The sequence below is a fragment of the Melanaphis sacchari genome, unplaced genomic scaffold, assembly GCF_002803265.2.
Source record: "Melanaphis sacchari strain LSU unplaced genomic scaffold, SCAv2.0 Contig37_pilon_pilon, whole genome shotgun sequence".
In the NCBI taxonomy this organism is placed as follows: Eukaryota; Metazoa; Arthropoda; class Insecta; order Hemiptera; family Aphididae; genus Melanaphis; species Melanaphis sacchari.
In genome coordinates this window covers 1,151,526-1,165,571 of record NW_020271239.1, presented here as the reverse complement: position 1 = coordinate 1,165,571, position 14,046 = coordinate 1,151,526, and the positions used below count along the sequence as shown (strand labels likewise).

The window sequence follows — 14,046 nt, the reverse complement described above, 5'->3', positions numbered from 1 at the left end:
AATAAATAATTAAGTGCAATGCGTGATTTAAATAAGTAATATTATATTTGATTAGTACAAACTCTTATCATGTACTTTGTAATCTATTACAATTAGGTGTATAATGTCAACTGAAACTTACCTATTGAAGGTCTAACGATTACTATGGGTAATCCGTCGCCTAGTTGTAACAACATCTTTTCCGCTAATGCTTTTGTGAACGTGTATGTATTTGGCCATCCTTTGATAATCCTAAAAAACAAAACCAATGTTTCATTTTACTGGTACATCTAAAAATAACAATAATGCTCTATTTTTTATAAGATAGTTTTAATATTTTATCAAAATAATAATTATTTCTATTAAAATTGTTATTGAGGTAATTAAAGTTATTTTTCAATATTGGTATAGTTTAGAACTTTGAAAAATTAACATCAATCAAATGCAAACAGATTTATATAGGTATTCCAAACTTCAATAGTTATCTTTATAATAAATCTATCTAAATATCAAAAATTTGGTAAAGAAAATATTATATATATTTTTTAAATTAAATTATTACTAAAATAAATAACAATTTATAATAATAATTAATTAGTTATAAATATTAAATTAACATATACATATATTCTAAATACAATAATTAAAGCACACCCCGATGGTTATATTTCTTTAAATAATGAAGAGTAATTTACCAATTATAATTATTCTCACAACAGTAACTTGATTAGATGTTGAAATATTACGAAATTATTTAGAAAAAACAGAAAAGCGGGACAGTACATTCAAGAGTAAGGTTTTTAGATAATAACTAAATTTTCACTATAAAAAAAAAGAACTGCAAATGTAGAAAATTTATTTTAATATTATTTATTTATTTTTTGATAAAGAACTCATGCAAAATAAGATGGTATCTTCTTAAAAAATATAACTAAGATTATTTACTCAATAAAAATTATTCAGTTAAAAGTTAAAAAAAAGTTTTTACAACTTACATCAGTGCCATGACGTGGGATGTGAGTGAGTGCTACTAGTAGTATCTACATATTAACTACTCTCCCTCACCACTTAACTAATTCACAAGTTATTTTAGTAATGAATTTTACAATTATATTTTATAAAAAAAATACACATAGTTAATAAAAATATTTAATTAATATTATATCGAATCATTTATTTTTGTTTTTTTTAATGAAATCGATAATTGCGTCATTTTAAAATTAATTTTGGTTTTGAATTGTAGCCAAAAATTGTTTTTTAATTGATAAAATAAACAATTATAGACGTATCTTTATTTTTGTAAACAGAAAAATTAGCATGCAGCACTTGCATTTATTGCTGAAATTATTATCGATTGATATTAGTTTTGTAATTTTTGGTAAGCTATATTAAGTCAGTAGATTTGAGATATATTCAAAGTTCATGAATGTTTGTTTTATGAAATTAATTTGATGAATACGTAATAGGAGGTACAATTGCAAAATCAAAATGTTCACCATATTTATCTTTAAGCGAGTTAATTGCATTTATAGGGAATTGAATAATACTATTTAAATTTTGAAAAATCTAATAAAGAACAGCAATTCAATTGAATTACCTCTGCAAATCTTTTATTACTTTTTGGGATTGATACGTCGACGATTCAAAGCAGTCTTCGATAATTTGTTTATATATATACAAATACTTCAGTCACCCTTTGTCATTTTAATCTTATTTATCCATTATCCATATAATATTGTTCTATTTCAATCAAAAGCGTTCAAAATCATTTTTTATATTTTAAATAATTTAAAACAGGCGGTACCCGTTTCGCCAAAATTTTAATATTATATAATTCCCGTTTCACCAAGACTAGTTTCAAATCAACTTAAAATTAAATGAACAATGGTTCAGTTAAATATTGTAGTAGGTAAATTATTTTCATAATATTTTAACATAATTCGGTAGGGTTGATACTTTCTACAGACAACTAGATAATTTTTTGATTCCAAAAAGGTAATTAAGATATGATTAGGATATTGTTAGTGTAAATTGTATAATAATGTATGGTAGATAATGCATAAAAAAGTTGTTAAATATCCCTGTACTAACCGTATACTAAGTGTTCATCAACTCACTGCACAAATACTAATTAACGTAGCTTATTTAAGTCAAAAACAACAGGTACCTAACTATAAAATAAATAACATACATACTTATAATCTAAAAAGTAAAGACTGACAAAGATTATCTTTGATCGTGGTCATTGCTAACACAACGGTTATCATACTTATAATATTTTACTGAAATTTCTGTGTTTTTAAAAAGTAAAAGAGACAAGCATATATTAATATTAAATAATTATAGATACAATTTTGATTCAAATGACGTTCATACATGTGAGATTTGTTGGTGTTGTGTAAAACGTTCGTGTTCTGGTTGTTTATATACTAAAGTGATAAATGAAGAAAACGTTTTAAATTCTGATCAACATCGTCATAATCATATACTATGCAATTATTCAAATATAAACCGTTAAATTGTAAATGAAACTTGTAAACGAAAAGCTTTGAAAGAACTTTTTAAACAACCAAACAAAAATGTTTTAAAATAATTAGCACAAAACTCTTAACTTGCTAATGGTTTAACATCAGACGATTTTAATATAATTAGAAAAGTAATATGTTATAGAAGTAGGCATAAAGTTCTCCCAGTTTTGCTAAGTAACATGATTGAAGTATATCTGGCTTTAAATACATCTGAAACTGTAATTTCAAACAATGAACTGTTTGTTTTAAAAAATAATTAAGAAAAAAATGTTATTATTTTTTCTTGTAAAACTAATTTAATATTTTTAAATATATTATATATTATATTTAATAATACATTTTTATGTAAATGTTTATCATTCATGGTTTTCGAAATATTCATTATGTAATATGTATCATTCATTTTTTGTCTATTTCCCAATAAACAGTATGAAACATATTTATATACACTTAATTAATGTAGTTATTAATAAATGTAAATAAATTAACTTGAATTTTTCACCTAAATATATAACTATTGATTTTAAACTGGCCATACACTTAGCTGTTAACGCAATATGGCCTCTATTAAAGAAAGATGGATGTCGTTTTCACTTAACACAGGCGTGGTTTCAAAATATTCAGAAGTATGGTTTAGCTACAACATATAAAAACAATTCTGACTTTGGCAAATGGATTATGTGTACACTTTTGTTTTATTATATTTAGAACCCGAAGAAGTGTTGGATTGTTTTTTTAACGATTTGATGTCGGAATGCCTAAATTACAATAAAGAGACAAAATATTGTGATTATTTAATAAAAAATTATATTTCTAAGGATAGCAAATTTACTTCTAGTCTATGGATATGTAATTTAGCGAGTGCTCTGCTTACGACGAATACGTGCTAGTCGTTTCATTTCATTCGTTCTTTAATGTCCATTTTTATTCTAATTTTCCATCTATATTTAGTTGAATAAATATTATGTAAAATTACGTCCAAACAGAGATTTATATAAAAATGAATAGCATTGAAATATCAAGAACATCAAAAAATGCAAATATGCTTAAAAGACAAAAACAGAATCAGAAACAAATATCGCGATACCAATCAAATGTAATTACTCACTATGAATTTATTAAAAATATGTGTAATAATTTTTAAAAAAAATGTGTAGTATCAATAAATATATTTTGAACAAAATTAAAACATTTAATAATTTTATTGTAAGTGTAGATTTTTTATAAATATTGTGGACTAAATTTGATTTTTTATAATACGTTTTATACATATTGTGGACTAAATTTGTTAAATTGAATGTATCATATTTGTGAATGAAAAAAAAAACTTTTTGGAAAACTAAGAATATTGCCTACTTGTGGTGTTCTCTAGATAACACTAGATGATACTCAAGTATTACAATATTATACAATTTGTATACTACATAATAATATATTGACTATTCCAAAAAATGAACATGAATAATTATCAACAATCATCGTCAACTTAATTTTAAATTGATCAAAGCTAGTCTGGGCGAAACAAGAATTAAATAATATTAAAATTTGGGTGAATCAGGCTACGCCCTTTAAAGCATTTTACAATCACATTTTTTAAATACAATTAAAAAATAAATACTAGGAATTTTTAAATTAGATCTCTTTAAAATATAAACTACATCTATTTTTTTATATCTTAAATTACCCTTATTTTTTAAAATCGAAGCATTTTATCAACAATTTATCTTGTACTCGGTAAAAAAAAAGCATCATGATAAAATCTATATCATTCATTGCTCAAATTAGAATCTAAAAACTTATACTTCGATATTTTGATAAATATTTTCAATTTTTAGTGTTTAAAATACTTTTTTCCCTGTTTAACCAACAGCTCTGTGTGAACAATACAATTCTTTAAAATACTTAAACAACAAATATATTTTTAAGTTAGTATTGATGATTGTTTTTATTATTTTATTACCATAAGAATAAATAAATAATTTTGGTATATATTGCCTCATTTTAATTGTAAAAAAATGTATAATTTGTTTGTACCTTGTTAATTCATAACTAGCTCAATACAGAGGTACTTTAATAAAACAAATTTATTTATAAATTCAATCTTAAAATTTTCTTTAATATTTAATCAAGTATACATTATCTACATTCAGCCACTTATTGAAGATTTTAACTTTTTAAGTTATTAAAATTAAAATTAATATTTAAATTATTTCTTATTGAATACATTTGATTTGCACCAGATTTAGTATACGTAAAATGTCTTGTCACTCAAACGATTTCTTCTAGGTATTAAAACTTGAATAGCCCTACTAAATTTTTTCATCGAAACTAATGATGGAAGAGTAGCGTTGTATCTAAAAAAAAAAAAAAAAATGCATGTGGCCTAGAAGCTAAATGGCCCGTTGGTCTGAAGTATAGATAGATAGAAATAAAACATAAAAATAGTGTAGAATAATGTGAGAAGTATATTTATCTATACCCGAAAATGAAATCATAATAACAATTCAATTAATAATCCTTTTTATATTATTTTTGTTATTTTGAATTTTGATAAGCGATGGCTATTCAATATGAATTTTCCGTAGCTTGTATATGGTGTATACAATATACTAACATTAGTAGAGTACACACTATATATTTTTATAAATTTCGTTGAAGCTCTACAACACAACAATATATTATCGCCTCGCGACTATTGAGTCAAATATACATTTTCCTATTATTTTGTCATTAAATTATCTATTTAACAGACTACAGTATGATAGACTAGTGGAGTACCTTCATACTAGGTAGGTACATTAATTATATTTCATACGTTTTAAAAAATTTTGTTTTAAAATATTATATTCATTTCAATATTAAATATTTTTATGGTTTTATCGAAATGAGTGATAATAAGAAAAAGATAGATGGTGTTAAAAGAGAGACAAAAAATAAAAAGTTATTGATGCTAAGTGGAAAAAAATGTATGTAATTAGTTTCATATTATTGCAAAAGAAATGTTCCTAAAATTTTAACGGATACTGAAAATATCTCTAGTTATAATGATTTATCATTTAAAACCAATCATATTATAACCATAATAAATTATGTAAACAATTTTAAGATTATTAAATTTTAGTTATTTACTTAAGATTTTAGAATTAAATTTTTTAATAGTATTATCAATAAAATACATATCTATGCAATGCATTTTTATATTTATTATTTACCTATTTATATTTAAATACAAAATGCGTTACAAATATAAATAAAATAAAGTTTTTATTCGAGAGATGAAAATGTTGAATGGCCTGGAGGAAATTTATTTTCCTGGCCTGAATTTTTCCCCACTCCGCCCCTAAACATAATAGTCTAATAGTCTACAGTATTTTAAATTTTTTTATATAATTAAAGTACGACGTAGTACTTAAATAATAGACACAACATAACCAAAAATAGCTTATTTTTCATCCTCTATTTTGTTGATATAAATGGCTAAAGGTTCCATTACCGTATAATACTCCATTAAAAAATTTTACAAATGTTTAATTAGTTTTATTAATTTAAATTCATCAAATATTTTAACTATTTTGTTTTGTGTGTCAAAATTGTTTTGATGCATTCAAATACGAATTTCACTTGGTTACTACAGTAACTAGGAATTTGCAGCCACATATTTCTGTAATTTAATCAGCCGCAACTGTGCTGTTCCAAATAAATTCCAAAATCTTTAAAATTTGAATTCAGATATTTTATTATATTTATCTTAAATTGTAGAAATATAATTGGTTTAAATTTAATTTAAACTAGCGCACAACAATTAATATGTAGAGGAAAAAAAATTATTGTTACTTGTTATTGCATGGGTTTGTAAGTGTATCGTCAACATTTATTAAATCTAGATTTAAACTAATGCTTAATTATTTGCAATAATACACATTTTAGTCCTTCTTTTGATGATGCTTTGCCTATGTAATTTAAATAGACTCACAAAAGTTGTTTGAATTCATATTACACGGCGTAAAGTATAAATAAATAATACGAAATTTATTATGGACATCGACAATGTATAACGGGTGGTGGGTGACGACGCGTCGGCTCGTATGCACTAATGTAGCATTGTGTAACTCAGTATAAGTAACCATCAAACATGTTTGTTTAACTCCGGATCCTTTTCATGTCGAAAAATATCTTTCGCCTTTAACTATCTATCATCAAATATGTTATGCGTCATTAAAATAACTAATGATTTTTATAAAATTGATTATTTAAGCAAGACATAAATTTATTCAAAAAACTTTTCTTTTTTCGTGTATGAGCAGTGCTTACAGTATTTACAAGTTACATTTGCGATACACCCCAGCACATCAATTATTGTAATAATCTTTATAATTATTCTAAATTGTTTATTTAGTGTAGGTATGATGCGTATTCAATATATTATTAATTTGGTATTGTATTAAAATGTTAAAAATATCAATCCAATTGTTAATGTTAATCCTATCATAAACATGTCCACGGGGCTTAGCATTGAAGCTAAACCTTCTCTGATCCGCCATTTGAAGTGATGTCGATATGCATAACCAAATTCACGCCTCTACGCATCACAATTCGCACAGAGCATATTATAATTTAACTCAATTATAACCAATTAATTTACTCACTTTCGGCTCTATTTGTTAATTAAAACAATAATATAAACATTATATTGATTCATGATTTTATCGTTTCAACTTACATCAACTTAATAAATTCTATTGAAATTTATAACTTAAAATTAGGTACACAAATCTCTAAGCGACAGCTTAAAGACATGTCAATTAATATTCAATAGCAGTAATACTACAGATTCTGTATATTATAGATATATTTTACAGGGTTTATTTAGATTATATATATCTTAACCATCTGTACAAGTAGATGTTCGGTTTCATGATTTCATTAGTAATTTCATTTGGTTTGATTGCAACTCATTATTTTTACTTATTGGTGTTTTAAATTGAATGAGAGTATACTTCATTTGTATTCTCAAAGCTATACAGAAAATATCTAATTATAAGTTAAAAATAATTGTATGCAGTGCCCCGTGGATTGTTATTATAATATCAAAATTTATGATAAACAAATACGTAACAGTGAAATATTATTTGTTTAATAGAGTGATTCAAATATAATACAATTTACATGATAAAAAAGATTCATTAAATAAGTACATTCTATAAATATATAGTATACTCATGTATTTTCAGCGAAAGACATAAACGCCAAAATGAGATAAGAACAAAAAAAAGTCGTATCGTACAAAAGCGCCAAAATCCTAGGTAGCTTAGGTAGGCCTAACAGATATTAAATTTATAACTAAGTATATCGTTCAAATACTCCAAACATTTAATCTTGATCGAAAAATGTATTATCTGATCACGATAGATTGTCACATAAACAGTGTTTGAGCAGTTTTGTGTTATACAACTAATTGTTACTACATACTCGTATTTCGTAAGCATTCGTGTAAGCGTCATTTTTTAAAATTAATTTTACAAAAACTATTACTAATAAATTTGTTGCGTGCATTTTATTAAAAGATCAAAAATATAGACTTTTACGAGAAATTGCGAGTGGTAATGTGACATTGAGGTATACCAAGAGAAATAATTGTACAATGGAAGAAATACCAGGATAGTGAAATAAATCGTATGAAATATGTGAAAAAGTTTATGTCATACAGCCTGTATTTTACACCACATTTAACCTGATATTAATTTTAGATTTTGTGTTTAAGAAGATAATTAAATTTGTTATTTATTATATTTAACAATAAATAAAAAATAAATTCCACTTACATAATATAAAATATTATTCACCAATCATGATCATCCTTATTTTTTCATTTAATAAAAATTTAATTAAATTCCAATATTGGAATTTTAATGTACCTATATAAAGTATATTTATAAATGCGTATTTAGATCTTAATAATATTTCTTACTTTTTTTTTAACTCGATATTCGCCCTTTTTCTTGTAAATTGTAAAACAGATATTATTTTTTAAAAACGTTGAATAGTTTTTGAGTTATTTAATGTCATGAATTAATTATAAAAGACATAAGTTCATTATATATAGGGAATATGATAATTTGAAAACTATAATATTAATATATCAACTTTTTATAATTTGTAAAAAATTTCTAGAGTTTTTATAAGTATTAGATTTAATATAACATACAGACATACGTACAGTTTATAATTATGTGAAATAATTTTTAAAGACTATTATCTCCATATCATATGCATTTTAATAACTCATAAATTCGTTTATAGATCGTTTTAATTTTAATTTATATGTATCAAGATTTTCAATAAAATTTTTAACTAAAAAAATGTATAGTAATAATGATTGGTTTTCATTTTAAACTAAATTTTTGCATCACAAGACCCTCCTTAAATTGTATTGAAAACGTAATTCTTAATGATATTTAAAAACTTCGAAAGCGGAATTTAAATAAATGCGTTATTAAAAGAAACAATATTTAGTGATATCTATATATTATATATTATCTTCTGTATTTAAATATATATAATAATCTATTTACTTTATTGTTATCAATATTCTATTTAAATTTGAGATCTATTAAATATGCCTCCTTCTTCTGATAGAAAGTTTTTAAGCATCCCTCTAGTTAACACCAGGGCAAAGATAATAAATGTGGAGTCTCTCTTATCTTCAAATAAATAAGTACATATTTTAAAAACCATACTGTTATATTTAACCAGGAAACCTGTTTTTAAGGTTAGAGTCAAGTCATCGTATTCTAGTTTCCTACAACAAACTTAAATAAATAATTTAAATTTTTGTTAAAATAAATGAACAAAAACAAGATAAAGTATTATACTTGAGATTTTTCTTTTATTGTTGGTATATTACTTTTTTAATTAATGAATTTATATAAATTACTCATTTATTTAAACGTATTTAAATTTTAAACTTGTACACGAAAGAAAAATTTTAATTAAAAATTAAAATGTCTGTTTGCAAATACCAAATGAAAATGTTACTTTACTTTTAAAGATATTTTGAATTACTATTTTAATATTAACGCTTATTCCCTATGAATTTACAATAGTGTATGATCAGCCAAATAATTTTTATAGATGGTTTATTTTATCATGTTTTAAGACATAATGAAAAAAATATTCATTTAGAACTAGAATTACTGATAAATAAAGTAACTAATATTTTAATATATTGTTTATTGAAGGAAAAACATCTTAATCGTAATTTTACAGTACATCAATATCATTTTTATATTTTTTATTGATCGAAAAGAAAGAATATACATAAATTATTATTGAAGATAACATTTTCGATTATCTATCTCCTTTAAGCATAGCTTTAAATGCAAAAGAACTATTTATAAATCCTTTTAATGCCCACGTAGAAATCCAATTTTCACTTAAAATATAGTATGAATTTCTGATTTTTGATAATTAGGTTATTTTTAAAAAATTTGATAAAAGTAAAAAATGCAACAGAAATAATTTCAATTTTTCAATTTTTTTTCCGTGAAAAATATATTTATAGATCATCAAAAGTATTTTACACCATAAGTAAAGTATATTGAATGATTTATTGATTTTATTTTTTATCTATATAAACTGGTTATTCGCAATAATTGTACATTGATCATATATTATATGCTATATCTCCAGATGATTTAAAATTATTTAAAAATTGTGATTTTAATAATTTACACATCTCAATTAGCAAGTGGTCAATATATTATTTTAAAACTAGGTACAATATTTTTTTTCTTATTCAAATTAAAAAACAAACAATTTCTGTATTAATTCCGATTAATTGTCGTGTACTCTAAACTCGAGATGATTTTAGCATCGAAATATTCATAGTGACTTTATTGGTAACATGTCAAAATATCCCCGACGAAATATCCCCGACAAAATATCCCCAAACCAAAATATCCCCGCAAAAATATTCCATGACAAAATATCCCGCGTAAAAATTTCCCAGTTAAACAATAACTCAAAATGTTGATCTTTATCATAAAAGTTGCGATTAGAAGTAATAATCGCACTTTATCTAAAGTGAATGTGTGTTATTCGTTATTTTGATGATAGTATAGATCAGTGATGCCCAACCTTTTTTGTTCGGCGTGCCACTTTGGTTAATAATCATCTTCGAGCGGGCCACTAAATATAAAAGTACGAATAATCCCAATCTTAATCTAATAATATAATTTTGTGATACATATGTGTACAATATATATGGTGTATATCTTATCTTTTATTGATTGAAAAGATTATGGATTGAGGTAAACATTGTAGATACATACGACGATCAGTCTGCTCTTTTAAGTGCATAGGTAATAGCGATCGTAAAATTTTTATTTAAAAATGTCCGACAGAAAAAAGCGTAAATATAATGACGATTGCCGAATTTTTTTATTTTTACAATTACAAAATAAATTTATAAATATAATTTTACTTTTTTTTTTTGAATATTTTGTTTAAAACGTTTAAACATTTATTTTGATTTTATTATTATTATTATTACTTTTATAAAATAAATAAATATAATTTTACTTTTTTTAGAATATTTTGTTTTATTTAAAAATTTGTGACGGGCCACACAGAATACTTTCGCGGGCCACATGTGGCCCGCGGGCCGCGGGTTGGGCACCACTGGTATAGATAGTGTCATTTTATTTCATTACCTACAAAGCATATCGTGAACATTTAACGTTGATAATGTTATTTCTGCATTTGAAGAACTAATTAATTACGACTATTACGTAGAAAATGAGGAAGACTTACAAACAGTTGTTGATTATTTTGAAGATACATGGATAGGGAGACTAACACGTGGTGGTAGACGAAGAGCTCCTACTTTTCCAATTAAAATATGGAATATGTTTGATGTTGTTATGCAAGGTTCTCCCAGGACAAATAATGCAGTAGAGGGATGACATAGAGCATTTAATTCTGCACTGGGAGCTAATCATATAACGGTGTGGAAATTCATGAAAATGTTGAAGAGAGAACAAGGTCTACAGGAGGCAAAAATCGAACAACAAATAGCTGGAGTGCCTCAACAGAAAAAAAAGGCGTAAGTATAAAGATTTGGATGAGCGGATAGTTACTGTTGTAAAAGGTTATACACTAATAAAAATAAATATTTAAAATTTATAGCACATGACTTAATATTATAATACGTGTTTTATTTTGTATCATTTTTGACTAACCATTTCAATATTTTTGTATTCTATAATTTTTTTGATAAACCGTACCATTTTTAATATTTTTTTAATAACTTGTATTATAATAAGTATTTAACCTACGAAAACCGTACCATTTTTAATATTTTTTTTTAATAACTTGTATTGTACAAAATATATTAGTCTATATAACATGTATAAAAAAGTTTAAATTTTGAATTAATATTTACAAGGGATATTATGTCATGGAATATTTTTACGGGGATATTTTGGTTTGGGGATATTTTGTCGTGGAACCGATTTTATTTTAGATATTTATAGACATTCGTTACATATGTTATAATTCCAACTATATAACTTTAAAAATTTCTAATACATAAAATTGTAGCCCGTATCAAATCATACGTCAGTACTAATACCTATAAATTTGTTAACCTATTTGTCGATTTAAAAAAATTTTTCCTAAAATTTTTACAACAATTGAAATTAATTTTTCATTTTTGATAGGTACTCTCTTATTATTTTACTTAGAATGGCCACCATACTCTACTTGATAATCACTTAATTTCTCATTATTACTATATACTATTCAACTGAATAATTTTAGCTACATAAAATGCATAAAAAATATTAAAAATATTGCATCTAATTAATACATCATCAATATATCTTCATTTATGAATAATGTATTATAGAAAAAAATGCATTTAATTTTATCAAAATACGTAATAAATTAAAAAAAAATTCTAAACTATCATTAAGTGAAAGAGGAGCATTTTGAATATAGTTACTCTTTTTAAGTGTAAAATACTAACTATTTAAAATTATTTAAATTGATGTTTTAATTGAATTGAGTAGTGATGCTATCAAAATTTCAAAACTAACACTCCTAAAACTTTAAACCACAGTTTTTAAATAAATTTAAATGTTAGAATCTGATATTGTGTTTATTGTACAGTATATTCACTGATATACCTGAAAAATGAATTCATGAACAATGATGTAGCGAAATAGCCTATTTATGACGCCGTATTTCATAATTGTGTTATTAAAATATATTTTCAAAAAAAAATTAAAAATGATAATTATGAAATATAAGGAAAGTGTGTTAAATTAAAATACTAACGCTGGAACAGAAGAAAGGAAAAGTCGACTAATAAATTGTATAATTAAATAAAATGTAATATAAGTGTGTGCGTATAATACTCATTTATTGATTAGTTTTAACACCCTCTTGTGTTTTAGGTCTAATAAACTTTTATTAGTAGTTCAATTCTAATCGTAATAATCTGGTATATAAGTTCTAATTTTAATCTATTAAATGATATATAAATGTTATAATTATTATTATGAATGATTTTCATCGACGAAATGTGTGACTAAACAAAGATAAAAAGTTCAAAAAATGTTATATCATATTTTAAGAAATTGTAAACTAAATCTAGATAATACTTAAATAAAATTATGAGATTGTTTAGATCTGTTCAATAATAATTTCTCTAACTGATTACTGTTGTACAATTAAAAAAAAAAAAAATTAAGCTAAGGAAACGAGCAAATGAAGTTAAACGTTTATCTACCAACCCCAGGCTCTGAGATTCTTTAGCTACTTTTAGTTTGCAATATCGTTGGCTGTATAGTTATATTAACTGCACGATATAATTTTATTCCAATATATCTGGTCGATGCTTTATAATCTAATTGGACACTTAAAATTAGTTTGAAAGGACTATCAAAGAAAACTCTAATTTAACATTGTCTAACTGACAATATAATGTCTTACAACCCAAAATATATAATAATACGGTTCAATTTATAGAAATGCCAAATACTGTAGCTGACATACTCAATACAAATAAACGTATAAAACTCCTTATAATGTCCAATTAGTTGTTAGTATATTTGTACAATAGATACAATACGCATGTTTTGTTTTTATTATTTATTTTAAGTGTATAATAGTTACACAGCACACACTGTTTTTAATATTAAAACACTTGCTGCGTTGAAAAAATAACAACTAAAAGAAAAAAGGTAGGTAAGAGAGTACCACTCTGCTATACATTAAATGTACGAATGAATTACTATTATAGGCTTGTTCAATTTGAATTTAATGATATATCATTGTATACGAAAAATAATTCTTAGCGGAAACAGTCTATCAGCCTATATAACAAATTAATAATTTTTTTTTTTTTTTAATATAGCTATTAAAGACATTCATTGCAAAAGAAAAAATTAATTTAACTTTCTAGAAGAATTATTTTTTCACATATAGATTGAAAAACTAATATGACCTTATATTAAATTTTTATATCTGTGGTATA

The 14,046-nt window shown here is 24.0% G+C and overlaps 1 protein-coding gene across 2 annotated transcripts in view; it reads right to left on the bottom strand.

The window, feature by feature from the left end:
- Positions 1-14,046, bottom strand: part of LOC112597112 (putative fatty acyl-CoA reductase CG5065) — a 49,029-nt gene that overhangs the window by 11,286 nt on the left and 23,697 nt on the right. For both annotated transcript variants that reach the window (XM_025343038.1, XM_025343039.1), the window contains exon 5: positions 122-231. In XM_025343038.1, the coding sequence (XP_025198823.1) occupies positions 122-231 (110 nt within the window). The remainder of the gene's footprint in view (positions 1-121; positions 232-14,046) is intronic.